Source organism: Vigna angularis, chromosome 2 (assembly GCF_016808095.1).
Source record: "Vigna angularis cultivar LongXiaoDou No.4 chromosome 2, ASM1680809v1, whole genome shotgun sequence".
Lineage (NCBI taxonomy): Eukaryota > Viridiplantae > Streptophyta > Magnoliopsida > Fabales > Fabaceae > Vigna > Vigna angularis.
In genome coordinates, this window is record NC_068971.1 from 46815206 (window position 1) to 46835649 (window position 20444).

Genomic DNA, 20444 nt, shown 5'->3' on the forward strand with positions numbered 1-20444 from the left:
CCACCCCCTGGTCTCAATGTTCATAAAGAAGGCCAAGTCTGCAGACTAACTAAGTCACTATATGGTCTAAAACAGGCTAGTAGGCAGTGGTTTGAAAAATTGTCCAGTTTCCTCACCTCTGTTAGCTATATACAGTCAAAAAGTGATCACTCTCTCTTTATCAAAGGCACACCTACTGGTTTCACAGCCTTACTTGTTTATGTTGATGATATCATATTAGCAGGGAATTCCATGACAGAGATCAGTCACATAAAAAGTCTTTTGCATAACAGATTCCAAGTAAAGGATCTAGGAGAACTTAAATATTTCCTAGGGCTGGAGGTGGCAAGGTCCAAGAAAGGAATTCATTTGTCTCAAAGAAAATATGCCTTAGACATACTTGAAGAGACAGGAATGCTGAGTTGCAAGCCCTGTTCAACCCCTTTTTTGAGTGACACGAGTACTCTATACAGAAATGACAGCTATTTGAAGGATCCAACCTCTTATCGAAGATTGATAGGGAAGTTGCTTTATCTCACTAACACTAGACCTGATTTGTGTTTCTCCATTAATTTGCTAAGCCAATTTATACAATCTCCTACTGACTACCATTATCGGGCTATTCAACATGTCCTTAGGTACATAAAGTCTAAACCCTCAGAAGGATTATTCTTTCCAGCTGACTCTCCCATACAGTTAAAGGCCTTCAGTGATTCAGATTGGGCAACTTGTCCAAATACTAGGAGGTCCACTACAGGTTTCTGTGTCTTCCTTGGATCATCACTCATCTCTTGGAAATCAAAAAAACAGAGCACTGTCTCCAGGTCCTCCACTGAGGCTGAATATCGTGCTCTGGCAGCCACTACTTGCGAGCTACAATGGATTCACTATCTATTAGAGGACTTACAGGTTAAGGAAGCTGGAATTCCAGCTCTATACTGTGACAACAAATCAGCCAGACATATAGCTCATAATCAGAGCTTTCACGAAAGAACCAAGCATATAGAGCTTGATTGCCATGTTGTTCGTGAAAAGGTGCAAGCTAACCTTCTACATCTTCTCCCCATTCGCTCAGATGAACAACTAGCAGACATATTTACCAAGTTTCCTCACCGTGTTCGGTTCGGATCTATCGTTCCCAAGCTTGGACTGGCAACTATACACCATCCAGCTTGAGGGGAGGCTATTAAATATTACAGATATAACGGATTACTGTTTTTGAATACAGTGATCCTGTTAGGTTTAGTTTTCTTCTGTTTTCTGTTTTCTGTTTTTTATTCCATTCCTTCTTGAACTCTATAAATAGAGTTTTCCCTCACACAAACAATTGTAATTTTACACACTCATTCAAATAATAACATCAGTTTTCCTTTTCCTAAATCAAGCTAGGAGTTTGTTCACTAACCTGTTACCAGTGCCCTTCTGGTCTTCTTCCTTGCCTCCGGTGAAGGTGTCACCTTGCTTCGGTAGAGGGTTTCCGTGAAGCCCTAGAACTTTCCCCTTCTCCCTCGAAGCTCTCTGCGCTCTCACTCACTACCTTCTGATCTCGAGGCAACTTTCAGTCTACAACTAAAGTCTTCTTGCGTTTTGTTTTATTAAGATGCGTTTTGGGTTAAAGGCCATTGGGCCTATTATTTTCTGATGTGGCCCATTCTCTTTAAAATATAAAGTGAGACTCAACTACCATGGGAGCTGTTAAGAAAGATTTGTGTTTCTTCATTCACGGGACAAGATCTTGCTTAACGCTACTCCACCGTCCCTATGCCGTCACAAGAGACTATGTTCCTTAGATGACAGGTATAGCCATGCCTAAAATCCGCAGAAAGGAGCTTCTGTTATTTGACTTTGACTCCTTGAATAGTGTAAGGATTGTGACTACATATAACACGTCTCACTATTCTTTACACAAGAAATATATTTCATATCTTCAACTCTATTACGAAACATTTATAGAAATAATTTTTAAGAACTACGTCCAAATTCAAATCTGTAGTTATATCTCATTTTTCAAAGTTTATAGAGCCAAACTGGTCAAAAATATATACAGAAATTTTCCGAGAAATCAAAATGTTACTTATTCTGAACTTAAAAAGAAGCATATTTGTCCATACATTTGGCCAATAAAATGTTTGTGTGTGAGAATATATATAAACACACAATCTAGAGAACCACCTCGTATAAGTGCATGGAGTGCTAGCTTCTACGGTATGTAATTACAGTGGTTAATTTATACAATTAAAAAAGAAAATATACACTATGAAGACTAATTGTTACATAGATGAAAAGGACACAATATTTTCCTTCCCAAACCAGAAATCAGTATTGGATAGGCAGTCATGATATGATGAATCACACCATGAAAGAATGCAAGCATGTATATATACATATGTCATATGTATACCACTACTATATGTACATATGCATATGGCTTCTTGGTCTTACAAAACAAAAGAACAGCTAGCTAACAAAATTGGGTCATGAGCATTGACATGACATGACATCAAGTGGGGGACTCGGCCAGAAGAAGAGTATGCCACCAGCCACATGCAACGTTTTTAGCTAAGCAACCTTCGATGGTGACTTCAGAAGGGATGTTACGGTCAATCACGTCCCCAAGGCCCAACTGCCACATTCAGAAATTAAAACTTAGAATGGTGTACAAGAATGCCAATAATTTATAAGGCAAGATGCACTCAATGGACGAATGTGGTCTCAGAAATTGCAATGATATTGATTGTTTAAATATGAAACTGAAAGGAGTCGCGTGAAACTGATAGTGCAATATAAGCACCTGTCCATACTTGTTCCACCCCCAGCAGAAGACTTTTCCCGTATCTTGAAGAAACAAAAGAAAAAAAGAGAGCTAATAAGAATCTATCAATAATAGACATGCATGTTTCCACCTGATTTTTCTATCTTCGAATATAATCAAGATACAGCGTCAGTGTTCTCAACATGACAAGTAACTAGCCTCGTAAGTGTCCAGCCAAAATGAAGAACGTGTATTATGAAAGCAGAAACAGTAATGCACGGACTGAATTTAGAACTTTATTGTTACATTATTGTAGAAATATATTCATCTGATAAGCCTACTAAATAACAGAGACTACTTTCAACAACTTTGCAGTCAATCAACCCGAATTTTTTTTTTACGTATGTCATAAAGAATATTTCGCTCATTAACACCATTTCATAGTAGCATCAGCTTCTCACATTTTTAATGAGAAAAGAAAAATACTGTTTCAATATTTTCTGTCATTCCTTTTTCTCCTCAAAACCTTTTGTCAGAGACACTAAAGAATAAATTATGAAAGAAAACGGATAATGTTAAGGGCTCACTGTCGTCCATATTTGAACATTTGCACCTTCAAGATATATAAGAAAAGAGATGACGACGAGAAAAGAAGCAGGGTGTCTAGTCTAGCAGTGTTTAGATATGCATTAATGTGACTTCAGTCTTAGGATCTGTTTGGAAAACGTCTTCATAAATATTTCTAAAAACGAAAAAGTAAGAAGAAATTATAAATGATTTTCTCTATTAGCTTGCATATAAACTAATTCTATAGAACGTCATATAACTTTTTAAAATTCCTATCTTTAAATTATGTATAAAGTAACTTTAACTTATGAAAAGATACATTTTACTTTTTCCTTCTTATTTTGCTCTACTATAATTGCTATGGAAACGTTTATCTAAGAAGAACCTTAGAAGAATACCTTTGCCTACATGGTTATGAAAATTCCATTTACAGTTGTGTTATAGTATACCTGTTATTAGTGCAGAGTGGCGCGCCCCACAAGATATCCTCTTAACGTTGACATTTTCCAAGCTCGGACAATCCAGGAGCCTTGGTATAGTCTGTTGGGAATTCAAAATTAAAATTAATATCACGGAACGACTCAATACAACAAACCAAAGTAACAGCAATAATGACATTGACAGCCATTATGAACTGGTGTATTATAATCAAATTATTGTGTTTCAATGGATGGCAAGGGTATATACCTCAGCTTGGTCAGAGCCAGTTCCCAGCTGCCCAAACTGGTTTCCACCAAATGCATAAACATCACCATCAGCAGATGTACACACAGTGTGCCACAGTCCTGCAGCAACCCCCTCTATTCGAATACCCATTAAGGAAGATACACAAGTCGGACTCAGTTCATCATCTGTACTTCCTTGCCCACACTTTTCCAAAACAAGATTCCATTAACTTAGTATAACAAGCATTAGCATGAATCCCAAGCAAGCTAGCACAGATTAGAACACCCCAAAGGAATTTATTTACAATTAAACACTGATAAAATTTAACTGCCAAATCGGATAAGAAATTGGGTAGAGAAAAAGACCAAAGACGTCCCAAGTTCACCTTAAATTACCTGTCCATAGAGTCCCCAACCAAATGTAAGCACAGCTCCAGCATCTGTAAGTTGAACAGGAAGATATTTGGATATCAGAATATATGACTAGTAAAATTCACGTAACTGGTAGCGAAGAATTAAGAAATAATAAGCAATTATGGAAGTTTTGTCTTATTTTCTATATTGAAAATTAGTAACTTTATTTTCACTTGAGATACCAAATAGACTTGTACACATTTACCTGTTATTACTGCACTGTGTCGACCTCCGCAGGCAATTGCCTTTATACAAGTTCCTGGTACTCTGAAATTTTGTCCATCTGAACTCATGCTTCCTCGAGCCAGTGACAACGGCATATCTTTACCATAAGAAGAGGTATTAATACAAGGAACTAGATGAGGAGAGGACACCATTCGTATTCTAGAACCCAAACCAAGCTGACCTTCACCTCCATAGCCCCAACCCCACACCTGTCCTATATCTGAAACTTCCAGAGAATTATAATCAATAACATGTTTTAGATTGCATAATAGATCTCCATAGCACACAAAAAAAATTCTACAACCAAAAGATTATCACATTATATACAGAAAAACGTACACAAGACTTTTGGCCTTGGTAAACAAATAGTCCTTCAATAAAGTCAATACCTGACAATGCTAAGGTATGGCGACCACCAGCAGCAACACTTGCTATCCTTATGCCTGGGTTTAGTGTGACAAGACACGGCAACGCTATCAGAGTATCATCACTGGAAGAAGAGGTTTCAGCTGTTTGCTTTGATGAAGACACTCTTCTTCTCTTTGTACTTTCTTCTCCACTGGTACTAGAAGCAGTTCCTCCAGTAGACTTTGAGCCTTGAGAATGAGGGCTTACTGTAGCAAAACATTCTACATCATTTAGACGGATAAAGGCTAGGTACACCTTTTCGATAATCATAAAGGGGCAAAACTCTTTTGTTCTTGAGTTTTCAAGCACTATCCTATATCATAATAGTTTCTATCTTTTACTCTTCTTCAAGTACACTTTGACTACCTTAAATCACCTCCTAGTAGGGATAGTAGCCATGGAGAAATGGCAATTGTAAAGAGGTCAAACATACCTTGCTCCGTCAAGAATAAGGTTTGCCTTCCCGGTACATCCTTTTCAGGGTTCACCCCAGTTAATGATTCACCAAACACCTTCCCAGAGGGGACACATTCCCTCCATCCCCATGTATAAACTTCTCCACAATCTGCATAGGACCAGCAAACCAGGTATGTAGGATGATAGAAGTAAGAAAAACAAGTTTTATGGATAGACAATCTCTTGGATCCGTTTCGGATTAATTACTTTTGGAAATTTGCAAGTGTTGGATAATTTATCCGACAGGACAAACCTTCCTATGCAACATTAGTTTATCCCTTCTCATTTTAATCACATTGTATAGTGTTCCTTCCTTGGCAAGGAAGATAAGTAAGTGATTCTTACCAGTGACAGCAACACAATGCGCCCATCCAGCTGCAGCTTTTACAATAGTCACTTCAGTTGGAAGAGGGAAAGGCTCTGGAATTTCCTTTATAAAGAAACTATTAAATGTCAGTCGAGTGAAAAAGAAACAGGAGAGAGAACATTGTCAATCTGTATGGTTACGCATTACCCCATGTTTGCCAGACGTAACATAGCTTTGGCCTAAATCATCTGATGAACCCCATGTTATGAGCTTTCCGGGCTCTGATTAAGGAACAAAGTATGAGAAATCGTGAATCCTTTATGTTAATAAAATGTAAAAAGAAAAGGGGAGACTGAAGTGATAGAAGGCAGAAAGATAAGCATTTCCTTCAAAAAAATAATAAATCAAGAAAAAGCAGCGCTGACCTCAAGTACCAATGCAACATCATTTAAAAAAAAAAAAAACTACACCCATACAGTCGTATTCAAAACATTAAACATGAATGCCTGCATATTAGAAAACAAACAACAAGAAGTTCCAAGGAAGTGATTGATGAAAATAGGTAAAACCAGCCCAAGACAATAGTACTGAAACCCTATGTAGCACAAATATAATCTTCAAAACGTAGGACATATACATATATACATACATATACATATACATACATATATACATATATATATATATATGTATATATATATATATATATAATTAAGATTTATACATTCAAAATTATCTAACAAGATTAGTCAAATATAGAATCTAAATATATTGTTAGCTAATACCAAAATTGAATTTGTTAAAATATTTACCCTATTTATCATGATTATATTGTGTTTAAGATTATCCTATTTATCATTGTGTCTAGGTTAGACTATTTATCATGATTATATTGTGTCTAGGTTACCCTATCATGATTATATTGTGTTTAAGATTACCCTAATTTTCATGTACTCTTGTATCAATTTATTTTTATAAATAGAAGATTATAAGAGGATCAATCAAGTCCTCAAGAATTATTTTATAGTTACAATCTCAAGTGAATTCATCCCATTTATTTTAGATTTAAAGGTGTTATTTGTATTGTAAAATTGACAATCTTTAATATGTACTCCTAAATTTTAAAACCCCAATCATGTCTGCATACTGTAAATACTCAAACTTCCCTGGTCGGTCTATGTGTTTGGATGAGAGACTGCGAGATTAAAGTTTAGATATCAATAAAATGCGTCGACAAAAGGTGAGACGCCTTAAAAATCAGAGGCAAAACAAAAGATTGTCAATTCTACCATGAAGAAAAATCCCATGAACCCTAACAAAATATTAGCCATAAAAGACTAAGAATAGCAAATAACAGCAAAAGTTCCAAAAGCAAAAATTCAATCAAACAAAAAACCAAGTGCCATATTCGGCAAAAACACTGGAATCAATTATTCCCAGCAGCGCAAGTTCCAGTGTAAAATCTATGCACAAGTTGTTATGGTTCAAAATTAACCCTTCCAAAATATCAATTTCGCCGTAGTTTAAAATAAATGGAAAGAATTCTGCGGCAGTAAAAGCAAACACGCACCATTAGAGCCTTAGCTCAACCTACTCCACTAAATTTATATTCTGACTCCATTAAAATAAAAAGAAAAAACAGCCAACAGCCAATGTAATGAGAAGTAAATCCTTACGTATGTACTAAAAAAGGAAAAGAGTCTCCCAATTCAAAAAGAAAAATAATTAGAAAGAAAAATAAAGATAGGTACCAGACATAGCCATGGCAAATCCACAACCGCCGCCGCAAACATCACTCCAAGAGTAACCTGACGGCGGAACCCTAACGAGGACGGGCGTCAGCAGCGGCGTCCTCTGCGGCAGAGCTCCGGGGAGGTAACCCCACATGTACACCAACATCTCCTTCTCCACTTGCATTGCTTCACTTCCCTCGCCATTCATGGCTACTCCCACCACGAACACTGAACAAAATGATACCCAATGCAACAATTTTACGCAACAAAACAATTTTATTTTTATCTGTTTATTGTAAAAAAATAAAATAAAATCTCCCCTTGTTTTTAGGCGTTTCCGTTTATATTTTTCTCAACGTTTGCGGAAAGTGTCCAATCTTTTTCACTGCTGGTGCATAAAAGGGGCCGTATCATTTTCGGCGTAACGGGCTTGCCACATCGGACGCTCGTGTGGTTCAACTGACACGTGGCGTGTTTCTGGCCGCTACATCTTCCTTTCATTTTTGGCCATTATTTTGGCCGAACTTTCTCGAAGGTCTCAGCCCTCTGCTAACTCCCGCGGGCCCGTTTGTGCTCCCATCTACCGTGGCCACTCTCTCCTTGCACCACGTGTTTGTGGCTCGTAAAATCCAATCATTGTGCTTAGCCACGTTTCGACTCCTCTGTGGGACACGTCAACTGTGGCCAGAGCGGAATTGAAGAAATGTGTGAGATACAATGTAACGTGATGTGATGGCCTCATGGCGATATTTTTGGGTAGCTCTTCCACCTTTCAGATTTCAATGGATTTTTTTTTTTCATTATTTTCAAAACTTCATGGTGTCTTAGCTTTCTTTCGGGGAGACAGGTGTTAACTTTCTCTGAAAATATCTATACATTAAAATTAATTTGTGTAAATCTTCCTCTTACTGTTTATGCAAAATTAAGTTATGAAAATTAACTTTTTCACATTGATTTTGTGATAAATTTTCTATCCATTGTTTACCTGCCACTGTTCCTTTCAAAAGAGATTAAGCTTAAATTTCATCAACACAAACCTAACTCTACCAGTCTCCAGCGATTATAATTGAATGCGAAATATTTAAATCTTTTGATAAAAGCATAATTAAGAAAAATACTTCACAACTGATACTTATTTCATTAAAAAAAAACAGTACCATGTGATTGAAAAGTGAGACAGCTATTGTTGTTTTAATTGCATAAACCTAAACATATGTTTAAATAAGATATTAATAGAGAAAGAAAACCGATAATGTGTGTGTTTCAACTTCATGAACTATTTCTTGACCAAAGAGTCTCGCTCTTGTATTTATAAGTTATGTTGAGTTGCGAAATTGACAGTTGAAAGGAATAAAAACAAGTGTCGTACTTTGATTAGTACGTGGGTTGTTGGTAGATTAATACCACTTGTCCCACAAATATCATTTTGAAAATTTGGGCTTTTACGTATTCCAAATTTTGTTCAAACACTTTTTTTGTATTTCCATCTTTTACTATTGGAAAAATTAGGCAGAATATGTTTTGGATAGGGTTTCAAACTCTCCATGTGTGTTGGTGTGAAGATTTTGGACCTTGGGTTAAGATTTTTGGAATGGCAACATTTTAGTTTACATGAATAAGATGAAACATTATCATGTGGTTAGGTAATGCAAATATTGTATCTTATCTTTTACAAAAAAAAGACACGAGATTCGTTGCCTTTAATGCATCATCCAAACACAAGTAAGATTTACTTCACGTCACCATTTATGTCACTATCAAACGTTTTTTATTTTTTATTTAATCCACTAATCAAAATACGAGAAACTGCTAAACAAGGTTTTTAACGTGCTGTCTACGAGATCAATAGATCCAATTTTATAAAGATGATATCTTATTGAATAAAAAGTACTATTGAAATAAATTACGTGATATTGTTTATACACAAACCATTATTTATAATTGTTTGTTTTAAAGAGGGAATATTTCAAGAATTCATACATGAAGTTAATTACAATGCTTGCAAAATCAAGTTAGACACTCATTTTAGCAATTTTAGTATTGGAGTAAATTTGCATCTAAGATACTTAAATCTACTTGACATTAAAAAAAAAGTCCATAAAAATTAAAACTAAATACAAAATGTGTGGTTGGGTCAACATCAAATAGTGCAGAGCCACGGTGAGCATTTACATGAAGAAATGTCAAAGTGCAAGTGATGGTAGTAGGACAAGAAAAGAAACACGTTGAATGAATGGATGTGTAAAAGCAAGCACATACATACATATAACCTCAGATAAAGCTACAGGGCTTTTAATCGGTGGAATGAAAGCAACAATTGGATCCCTTTAGGCCCGGCCCATTTCAAACACGTAAAGACACGTGGTCATCATACATACACATCTTTGCCACTCAATTTTTGTGGTACTAACAGATCTCACACTTCTTCGAAAATTTCAACACGTGGGTGTTAACAAGCCACCTCTACTAGAAAACACCGTGCCCATTAACAGTTTAAAACATGGGCCCAGTTGCATGATGGGTCCATGATCGTCTGGCTGTGAATCCATCCTACGGTCTGTGTTCCGAGGTTGGGAAGAAAGGTGATAATTGAGTGCGAGTGGGCCAAGGATAACGTGATGGGCAAGTGATTCTGGATCGTCCATCCAGTTCCATTGAGTCACAGACAAATTTTAAATAAGGCGTGAAATGCGGAGCAGCTAGAAGCGTTGGATGTTTGTTTTGACAATCTTTATGTGGTGAGTGTTTTGATCGTGTGGTGAGGAAAAGTTGCTGAACATTTTCTTTTTCTCTTTATGAGAATGGAGTATATTAAACTTGGTTTTATGAATAACGAATTGATAGAACATTTGTTTTATGTTCCTGGTATTTTATATTTTGAGTTTTTTTTTTTATTTTGTTACTAGATTTAAATATTTTACAATGATATAAATATATTTAAAAATAAATATGAATATATTTAAAAATAAATAAAAGTATATGTATAAATGAAACAAAGCATATGAATGTTTTTTATATTTTATTAACAATAAAATATATATCAATTAATTTTTAAAAACTAAATAAATACATAAATATAATTTTGAAAAATCTACGAGAGATACATGTAATTTTCAATTATTAAATTATTTTTTATAAAAAAATAATTATATGTTTTAAAACATTATTTTTATTTTTCACGATTTTTAGCTAAGTAATATTTTCGTTAAAATTGTTGATAAATTGAATCTCATTCGATTTAAAACACGTAGTATATTTTTTTATTTATAAATATTATAAAACACGAGGTATATCTTTTAGCTAAGGAAATTTTGCAGTCCACTTCAGTACCGTGCTGGAAGTAGAATATATATTTTTAAATTAAAGAAAATATAGTTACTGTTTTATTAAAAATGAAAGGAAAGTAAATGTGTAATTTTTTAAATATAAAGGGGTGAAATATTCTTTAAAGGTATATATACAAATTCCTTTTCATTATCTTTGAAAGCGATACTATTATTAGTAGCAAATTTCATTCCAAATTTAAAAAAAAAAACTCTAGTTATTAGTTTTTTCAAGTTAGTCCTTTGGTTTTTTTTGAAAAGATCAAATTTGGTCAGTTTTTCAATTTGATCGTTCATTAGTTTTTTGTTTGACCATGAATAGTTGTCTAAGAAAAATAAATCTAAGATTCTGAAAATAAAGAAGAGAAATAGCAGATGATTGATTGAAAATCAAAAGATCAGGAACAGGAAAAAAAAAGACCAAATTGAAAAAACCATTTTTTTTAATTTGATTGAAATCAGAGAAACAAATTAGAAATTAAATCTTAAAAGTATAATTAAAACTAATGCTCCAATGTTTGGATTTAACCATTTTTTACATTCAAAACTAATTCAATCCATGAAAAAACATGAATCATCACAATATTTTAGAAGAAAATATTAAATTTATTTAACGTTTTAGTAACATAAAAAACTTCATACTAAAATTTAACAAGAAAGAATGACTTTTAAATTATTTATCACTTTTACAGTGACTAAAGTTTTTTATAAGAATAAAAATATTCATTCATTTTTTTTTTCGATGTTTTTTTTCATTTGATTTTTTTATTCTTTTTTTTTTATCTCATCACTTATTACTTGCTAAACTTATTATTAAATAGTATTAGACTTAATACTTTAAACGAGATTTTGAATTTGGACTTAAATAAAATTAATTAAAAATAAAATATTATTAAAAGTGAGAAAAATTAAATTTACCTGCAGAATTCTTTAAAGTTACTTAAGAAACTACTTATTAATTTATGTTCACTTTCTCTTTTTTAGTTGATCTTTCTCTGGGCCTGCATGTTATTCGTTTGGATTATTAGTTGGATGTGTACATTTCGCTGCTAAATGTCGCGTATTGTAAACGAGAAACAGAAAACAGAGAAAATGGACGAAACCGAGTATGATACCTAACAGATAACTCTACGGAAGGCAATGCTAGTGCTGCAGGAACAAAGAATCCCTGTAGTTTTAAATCTATTATCATAAATAATTAATATACAAAACTCTTACAATACAGTCTTCCTTCTTCATGTTCAATTCATATCCCTCCCTTATATTTTAAAATGTCATTCTAATTTTAAATTAATTCTAATTCTAAATTAAAAATATCTAATTAAAATATAAATTTTAATATAAATATAACAATTATATAAAAATTAAATTTGATTTTAATTTTAAAAAAATAAAATCACTTTATGTTAAAAAAGTAAAACTAAATTAAACAAAAATAACTAATATAAAAACTAAATTAAATAAAAATATTAATCCTAACACTTCCTCACACCATTACAATATTAATTTAACACAAACTTTTTTAAAATTAAAAATATATAAAATCAAATTACATAAAATTAAGACCAAATTAAAAGATATATATTAAAATAAAATCAAATAAACTCAACAAAAATAAAAATCAAATTAATATTTAAGCCTAAGTTAAAACAACTAAAGAAATTGTTATAAAAAGTGTTGTTAATACTCATCTTTACAAGGACATATTTGTTTCTCTATCCTTATTAAACTTATCAACTATTTCTATTTGTCTCTCAGAAGAGAGGAGATAGATCTGAATCTGAATGTTGGATATAGAAGGAAAGACCTACCAGATTGAATCATACACCGACCAGAGACATACACATAAACCCGGTGATTCAAGCCTGGAACGGAACCTTCACTCAAAATCCTGGCATTCCAAGAGAAACAATTTCTTTCATTCATCTATTTTTTCGCTCATAAAGGAAATGTTTTCTTCCAAAGCATCATGTGATAAAACAAACAAATATATTAGCTATTTACTTCTTATTATAGTCATCAAGCACGATATACCCTACATTAGAACTGTTCTAATGTCAAACTACCACAGGAAATGACGTTCAAAATAGCCCCGTGAGACAAGGACGGAAGGCAAGAAAACTTCACATATAAATCTCAGGGATCAGTTGAATTCAAAATGGTGAATCACTTATATTGACAGGGAGTTCCATGACTAGGGTTATCTATATCACACTTTAATGGTTTGCACATTCAGATTGTAAACTATGCTTTATGTTCGCCTCCTTAATCGCCTCCCACTTGGATTAACTGATTCAGCAGCTGCCCCGTCTGCCAAATCTTGACCATATATGCTACTGCCACTTCTCTTTCTGCTCAATGTCAGGCTTGAGTTATCGTCCACTGAGGCAAACGTCTCCAGCAGTTCCAGCAACATTGCGGGGCAGCTCTCTTTCAAATGCACAAAAGCTTCCGACTGCATCACAGCTGCACAAGGTGTAATCATATATATCACTGAGTGTTCAAAGGTTAAAATTTCCAGGGGCTCCAAAACACTCACGAAGAGTATATAAAGTGAGCCAAATTTAAGCGACAGGTAACGAAATCCTGGAAAGTATTGATTTGTTGAAAACAACGCCAATAAACATTTATTCCGAGTAGAAACTCACAGACATAAAACCAGCGAATTTGTGTTCAAACTTTAGCGGGCTATGTAAGATGCGGCAAGCAGAGAATGGCAGAAACCTCAAATTGCCCCATCAATGAATAATTAAGTGATGGAAATTCAAAGATTGAATTCCAAAAAGATTTTCAAAATCCACCAATTTTGTACAAAAACTTGATTATTTCATACATTAGAAAAAGGAATTACCTTCTGAAAATGCTCCATCTGGAAACGAAAAATGAAAAGCTCAAGAGTGATGAATTATTTTCACTAGTACAACAAACTGAATCACACTATGACAATTCATTTCACAAACCAACTACTTGAAATCGAGTCAATAAACAAAATAACAAAATATGGAAAATGGACACACCACCAGTTCCATTTATCCTAACATCAATTAACAGAGAGTAAAGAAGAAAAATGTAAGGACATCTGATTAGTCATAAGACACGAGGTAAAAAAAGAAACAGCTAACAAAAACGATCAAACACGTTAAATTTAAATTATAAAAAAAAATTACAATTATTTAAAAAAGTGACAGGGAACAAAAACAAAATTGTCCATGTGAGTGGAGAGAGAGGGGAGGGGGGTTACAAATTTAAATTAAGTGTAAAATGTAAACAAATGTGAAAAATGACGGGGTAATAAATAAACAGAATGACTTAACAAACTACAGAGTACAGGAGAGCACCAAAGATTAAGGAAATTTCTTTTAGAATATTAAAGGGATAAAACGTACGTTTCATGAACAATACACCTAAAAATAATGTATTTCATGTCCATGCACACGTGGGTGAGGGCAGACCAGAAGATCATATCCCTTTTCAATGTAACTAACTACCAAGGTTTACTTCTACTGTTCCCTTATATTCATATCTTTCTTTTCCTCTATCTTCAACAGATATAACAATGGAGCATGTGGAAGAAATCTTCTAAAATGTTAAAAGAAATAAAAATAAAATTTAAAACAGAGCTTACATTAAAAAGAAATCTTTTTTTTTAATGTCATTATATATATTACAAATAGGGAAAGAAGGAATTCACAATTACCAAACAAAGTAACAAACCTCTTGGGTTATCATTAGAAGAACACAACATAAACCATAACCCACTAAAATACATTCCTCCTTGATAACACAAGACACATCAAAGTGTTAATGATGTCTACTATCCAAAACAAATGCAGTTTTTAAAATAAAAGCTAATCAGGGTCACTACATGCAGCCTTACCCTTGCACATGCAAAGAAGCCGTTTCCATACAGATAAAATATCATATTTCTTAATAAATCGTGGCAAAGTTGTCAATGCTTCAGTGACTCCCCTATAACTGACAAATATCCTTATTTCCCTTCGTTACTATCCCAAGATGCTCAATTGCAATAGTTTCTGGAATCACAAGTATGTGCAAGATAATAAAACTACTAAAATGATATTACAACAAATTACCACTTGAATAATATACCAAATAAAAAGTATCCATCAAAACCCCTAATTTTTCTATTTCACTTTTTTCCTGAGGCCTTGGAAACATGAGAAAGTACAACAAGCAGAGGAGACTCAGTGGGCCTGAATCATAAGTGTGTGTGCATTATGTGTGCCACTGTTCTGAATTTTTCTGTGGATGCTCATATCCGGCCAAGGGGCCGCTCTGCTCCACCACAACATTCAATATTATCAAAAGCCATCAGGTAATTGACCTGGACAAGGCACTGGATTGGTGGGACTTGGCTGATCCAGTGGACCAGTGATTGAACAGCATGAACGTGTATAAATTATTAGATATATATTTTCGATTATTGTAAACCAGCTACCAAATAAGATGTTGAGTGTCATTTGCACTCAAATATTCGACTTTTTCTCTTAGACAAAATGCAGTACAGAACCACATTTAGACCACAACAAGTGATCAAGAAACATACCATAGTAGAAAACCTGGAATCTTGGTTCAACCCCTGTTTAGGGACCAGGTTGATGACGTCATTAAGGGTTAAGTGTACATACATATAAATAAAGCACCAGACCAGAATGTATGTATAAGCTATCATCATTATATTAATTAATTACATTTTTTCTATATATTTATGTTATTATAAGTTAAATATTTATCTCTATTCTATAATCCACAATTGAGTATTAATGGTTATTTTTTATATTTTTTAAAGATTCTTAACAAAAACATATAATAAAAAAAACAGCAAAAGGACCCTTTCTCCAATTATAGGACTGTTTGGATAAAAGGGCCCAATTTAGAATCAAGCCCGACAACCCTCTATCTTTAGAAAGAAAAAAACCCTAGTTCATTTCTCACAGCAGCCACAGAAGATAAACACACCACCAGAGATGGCCAGAAGAAATGCCTTTGGGAGTTGGAGAGAGAGAAGTACCAAGTGAGGGGACAAGCAACACACTTTAAGAAAAAACAAAAAGTAGCATTATTCCTGCCACCACAAATCCATTCGGGCCACTACAGTGGCAACACTGAATTGTCCCCGACAGGGGCCACTCTGCTATGCCAAATTGCAAAGCCACGCTATCCAGCATATTATGCTCAACCCCTGACTGTTTCCAGTAAGAAATACATACTTTGGTGTGCTTACTCTTGAGATTAACATGGACAAACCAGAAGCCTCAAAAAATGTCCATTGTCAAGCACTTCTAAGTTCAATGCAAGTTCCATATAATTAAGTGTATGTGTTTAATGCTCATTTAATTTAACTATTGATTATATCCAATTAGAAGAAATGCATAGAAAATTTTTTAAAAAGAAAAATAGTGTCTTGAAACCAAGAAACCCAAACAGAACATAGACACACCTGTATCAAATAAAGTTCTAACATATTCACATTGCTCATAACGATATTTGACCACAGCATATTCAAACATCGATCCTTATCTACTTCAAGACACAAGGATGCAGTAAAATGTATTTAATTTGAAAAGTGTCAGTAAACATCCAGAATTCAATACATATTATACACTAATTGCCAAAAGAATCTTAAGTTTAAAAAAAAAACATGTATTTTAACATTCATATTCTAAAATGATACATACCTCCTAAATTTGCTGGATTTGCAATAAATTTCAAACAGATTGCCTTCAGCTGTGGACAGTGGTGTTGCTCTGCCAGGGCAAGTGTGGTGGCTACATTGTCAGTATTGATTTCTTCACACAATTTTGATTCACAAAGAAGTTTGAGCCGATCAAGATTATAAAGATCAGCAGCAGCCAGGAGATGCTGCACCATGACAGCATATGAGCAGACATTCATTGAGTCCATTACTTCATAGATGTCAGGAAGTTTGTCGGAATAAATGAAGAGAAGCATTGCCTGAAAAAAAAACAAGGGTTGAAGAATTTCCATTTAATCAATTTGCTCAACAAACAAATTTGAAAGAATAATACCTTCAATTAGAAAATGACAGGTAGCATATAGCATAAAGAAGACTATGACTGGCGGAAGCAAATAACAATATCTCAAAAAAAAAGAAACACAATTCTGTAACTACTAAAACAGAATGAGATTATAATTGACATAATCAGCTAACTGACAAACTACTCATGCAAACTAGACATATTTTCACATACAACATTCTCCCAACCAGGGATGTGTTTAGGACAACTGCAAAAGTTTGATTATTAAAATAGCCAATTATTGTTATAATTGATTATAGTCAAAATTCATTTTTGTTTAAGTTCGTTGAAAAGTGATTTAAAAGATAATTCACTATGTTTAGAAACGACAAAAAATCATTTAAAACAATAAAAAGAGAACTGTGAAGCTAAGGAGGAAAAGAACAGTTCGAAAATAATATTAAACTACAAAATTTCAGATGCTTCACAAAATATTTACAAAAAACAAAAACTTTACAAATTGTACTTATTATCTTGGACCCAGCTTATTTTGCAAACAATTAACGCAATTTCATTGATCTCAAAAATGCTCTAAGAGATTGCAATTTAAAAGACAAAATCAAAGTTAGCGATTCAACAACGTATTTTGTTCCACCACAAAGATACAACAAGTTCCATCAGACTACTTTACCAATAAAACAGACACAAATAACCGAAAAACTCTGAAAATGTCGACAAAAAAATTAATTCAAGTTTGCTGGTCATATATCACAAATGTATTTTGACTCTTCAGATATTACAAATAAGAATTAATTGAAATTGAAAACTACCTTGAAGATAAAAGGCTCGATATCCTCTACCACTACTTCCTCTAAGCTAGGATCCCCAACAAGTCCAAAAAACTGTGCTCTAAACACAGGAGATCGTGCCGCAAGTATTAACTTATGAGCTTTGAAGCTCTCGCTTTTAACCTTGAAAACTATGTCGCAACAAACCTCTGAGTCCAGCAAGTCCTTAAAATTTCGGCCCATGTCTGACAGTGGCACAATAACACCCTGTTTAGATCCCTCAAAACGAGTTTTGACAACACCAACAGTGCAATGCATGACAAGGCAATCATCTTTTAGATACTCCGAAGTTTCCAGTAGAGTTCTTCTGAAGAAACGCTTGTAACCCCTGAAATGAGCACATAAACGTTTTAATTGCAGGAAACACCCAAAAACCATACACAATAACATTTTATCCCCCATCCCAAAAAAATTAAGAAAGTCAAATATAGGTAACTAAAATTACATTAACTAATTTTAAATGCATTCATGCTTTCAGACGATATTCTCACTCAAAAACATCTTGTATGATAGCACAAAATTTAAACTCCTAAACCCCAACTAAACTGAATACAATAACAAAACAAAAGGCAAAGAATGCTGAACAAGTTGAAGGTATTATAAACTGCCATTATACTTCAACATGTAAGGATCACTCCTGAGAATGTGGTCAAAAGTTAACAACAGAAACCAACAAGACTAGAGATAAAAACCTTCTGTCCAGTGGTCAAAAAGCTTGAAAATCATATCACAAACAAAGCTATATTTAGGTGTAAAAAATAAGTAACTCAATCCCTGTATTTAATAAACACCACAGATATAGTCATGCATTTTGTTCATGTAAAATCACTCCTACTCTGCTTCAATTTACTCCTTTCAGGAATTAAAATGACAAAAAAAAAATAACAATCGAAGCACATGATTCGAGCTCCAAAAACTGAACACGTAAACAAATTAAGGAACTATGTTTTGTCCTATCTACAAAGTAGCAGTGCACTTTAGACTGTCAGTGCATTTATAACCATCGATTAAATAGTTGACGATCAAAATTACTATTAAACATGATACGTACACACATAAAACAAGCAAGTTATAAGGCTACTAAACTCTCATCATTTGACATGCCAACGCCACTCAATTCAAAACCCTAAACCCTAGAGTTTCTAAACATCACCATTCCCCACAGCTAACCATTATCCCAATTTCAAAATTGAGGGAGTGAATTGATGATACCAACCACATGCTGCCTCTATACTTCAAGGTGTACGGTCCACCATCAAGAGGCCTATCGAAATGGCTATGAACCTTATCGTTCCCCTTCTCACTCTGATCCACCAGCGTCAACTTGAACAGAGCCCTAACGTCAGTTCCATCGCTTGCGAGAGCTATGAAGACCGATACGTACATGGAATTGTCCTCGGGGTTCTTCCCGTCAGGGTAGAAGTAAATTGCCCAATCGTAACCACCGACGCTAAATGTGTCGCTCATGATGTACTTCCCAGCACCCATCCCCTTTGCGAGAGAGTACCCCTTTATCGTGAATTGGTGCGACCCATTCACCGTTTCGCTGATCGAGCGCGAACACGAAGAGCCCTCCGAGAAGGGCTTGAAATCCCCCATCCGGTCCTCCTCCAATTCCGCCATCGCAAAACCCTAGCGACGGTGGCGCATCGATGAGTGGGGGCGAAACCCTAATTCCCCGAATTGGGGCGAGGAGAAATGGAATTGGGCACAGTGATGGCGGAATTAGGGAAAGAGAGAGAGGAATAAGGAGTTACGTTAGAAATACGAAAGCTATGTGTAGCTGTGTTACGGTTTGAGGTTTTAGAGAAGAAAGAAAGAGAAAATAGTTAAATGAGGTAAGAGAGATGTAAGGTAACAAAAATCCAGAACACAACAACCTAACGAGACGCCGATATCGTATTTATATGATTCTACTACTGCCAGCCACCGCTAACTCCTTATAACACGCTATCCCACTTTCCTTTTCACACCCCCTACCCCTTGCCACACCCACTTCTTCTTTCAAAATTACTAAATATATTCATCGGAATTATTTTGTTCCATCGCAACGCAGGTCTAAATTACTATATATCTTGACTTAAATATAAATAATAAATAATTAGATATCATTGTAAACTTGTAAAAATTATTTTTATATTTATAAATCGATTTAACATCAATCTTTTATCAAAAATAATTTTAAATTCAAAATAAACATATAAAAATATTAAGAATATTACACATCATATGTATATATACACGAAAAAATATATTAAATCCCAGATCTATTCAACCTATTATGTAATAAAAAAAAGTAATAGTTAATATAGAATAATTATATAAAACTAAGTTGAATAGGCATAATTTATTTAAATAAAAAATAATTAGAAAAATATGCATCGAGTATGACATTGCCTCACTTGTGTGGCATCATCTTTTCACTTAATCAAGTTTGCAAAATAAAATGTATTCCAAAGTATACATGATTTCTATTATTATTTTTTAAGAAAGTGAGATATTTTAAGATATTATATAAAATTTAATTTTTGCATTGTATTTAATATAAAACTGAGGTATACGAGTTTTCTTATATCGTTACATGAGTGAAGATATTGTAAGAGAAAGGAAAGTCACCTTATTTCTTTTTTGTTATTCAAGCATTTATAGCTTCATATTTTATATAATTTTAATTTTTTAATTTTAAATAATAACTTATATTTCATAATAGTAATAATATCTTATTTAAATTAATCGCTCACTCACTTTAGTTTCTACCAATCTTATTT

At 33.8% G+C, this 20444-nt stretch overlaps 2 protein-coding genes across 8 annotated transcripts; both read right to left on the bottom strand.

Moving 5' to 3' along the window:
* Positions 1-2229: 2229 nt before the first annotated feature.
* Positions 2230-7900, bottom strand: LOC108327074 (ultraviolet-B receptor UVR8-like). Of its 5 annotated transcripts, none has more exons than XM_017560780.2 (12): positions 7525-7893; positions 5981-6054; positions 5812-5896; positions 5444-5575; positions 4992-5216; positions 4784-4822; positions 4583-4699; positions 4360-4403; positions 3986-4168; positions 3748-3838; positions 2771-2814; positions 2230-2602 (listed from the first exon to the last, which is right to left on the bottom strand). In XM_017560780.2, the coding sequence occupies exons 1-12, from the start codon at positions 7712-7714 to the stop codon at positions 2480-2482; spliced, it is 1347 nt and encodes a 448-aa protein (XP_017416269.1). In that variant the 5' UTR covers positions 7715-7893; the 3' UTR covers positions 2230-2479. The 5 variants fall into 5 exon arrangements, with proteins under 5 accessions (XP_017416269.1, XP_052729581.1, XP_017416268.1 ...); XM_052873621.1 differs by having other exon boundaries at positions 4784-4828; XM_017560779.2 differs by having other exon boundaries at positions 4583-4822.
* A 4901-nt stretch (positions 7901-12801) lies between these two features.
* LOC108329151 (BTB/POZ and MATH domain-containing protein 3) lies at positions 12802-19666 on the bottom strand. 3 transcript variants are annotated; one of them, XM_052872312.1, is made up of 5 exons: positions 18893-19666; positions 17659-18004; positions 16529-16805; positions 13681-13698; positions 12802-13295 (listed from the first exon to the last, which is right to left on the bottom strand). In XM_052872312.1, exons 1-5 carry the CDS (start codon positions 19297-19299, stop codon positions 13081-13083), a joined length of 1263 nt encoding a protein of 420 aa, XP_052728272.1. In that variant the 5' UTR covers positions 19300-19666; the 3' UTR covers positions 12802-13080. The 3 variants fall into 3 exon arrangements, with proteins under 3 accessions (XP_052728272.1, XP_017418701.1, XP_052728274.1); XM_017563212.2 differs by lacking the exon at positions 13681-13698; XM_052872314.1 differs by lacking the exons at positions 12802-13295; positions 13681-13698 and adding an exon at positions 13735-14863.
* Positions 19667-20444: the final 778 nt, after the last annotated feature.

Excerpts from the sequence above, each read along its gene's own strand:
- LOC108327074 (XM_052873620.1), bottom strand. The coding sequence starts at position 7,714 with ATGAATGGCGAGGGAAGTGAAGCAATGCAAGTGGAGAAGGAGATGTTG. Across the intron at positions 5,576-5,811 it reads GCATTGTGTTGCTGTCACTG|ATTGTGGAGAAGTTTATACA; the intron begins GTAAGAATCACT and ends GGTCCTATGCAG. Across the intron at positions 3,839-3,985 it reads CTGGCTCTGACCAAGCTGAG|ACTATACCAAGGCTCCTGGA; the intron begins GTATATACCCTT and ends AATTCCCAACAG.
- LOC108329151 (XM_052872312.1), bottom strand. The coding sequence starts at position 19,299 with ATGGCGGAATTGGAGGAGGACCGGATGGGGGATTTCAAGCCCTTCTCG. Across the intron at positions 18,005-18,892 it reads AAGTATAGAGGCAGCATGTG|GGGTTACAAGCGTTTCTTCA; the intron begins GTTGGTATCATC and ends TGCTCATTTCAG. Across the intron at positions 16,806-17,658 it reads TCGAGCCTTTTATCTTCAAG|GCAATGCTTCTCTTCATTTA; the intron begins GTAGTTTTCAAT and ends TTTTTTTTTCAG.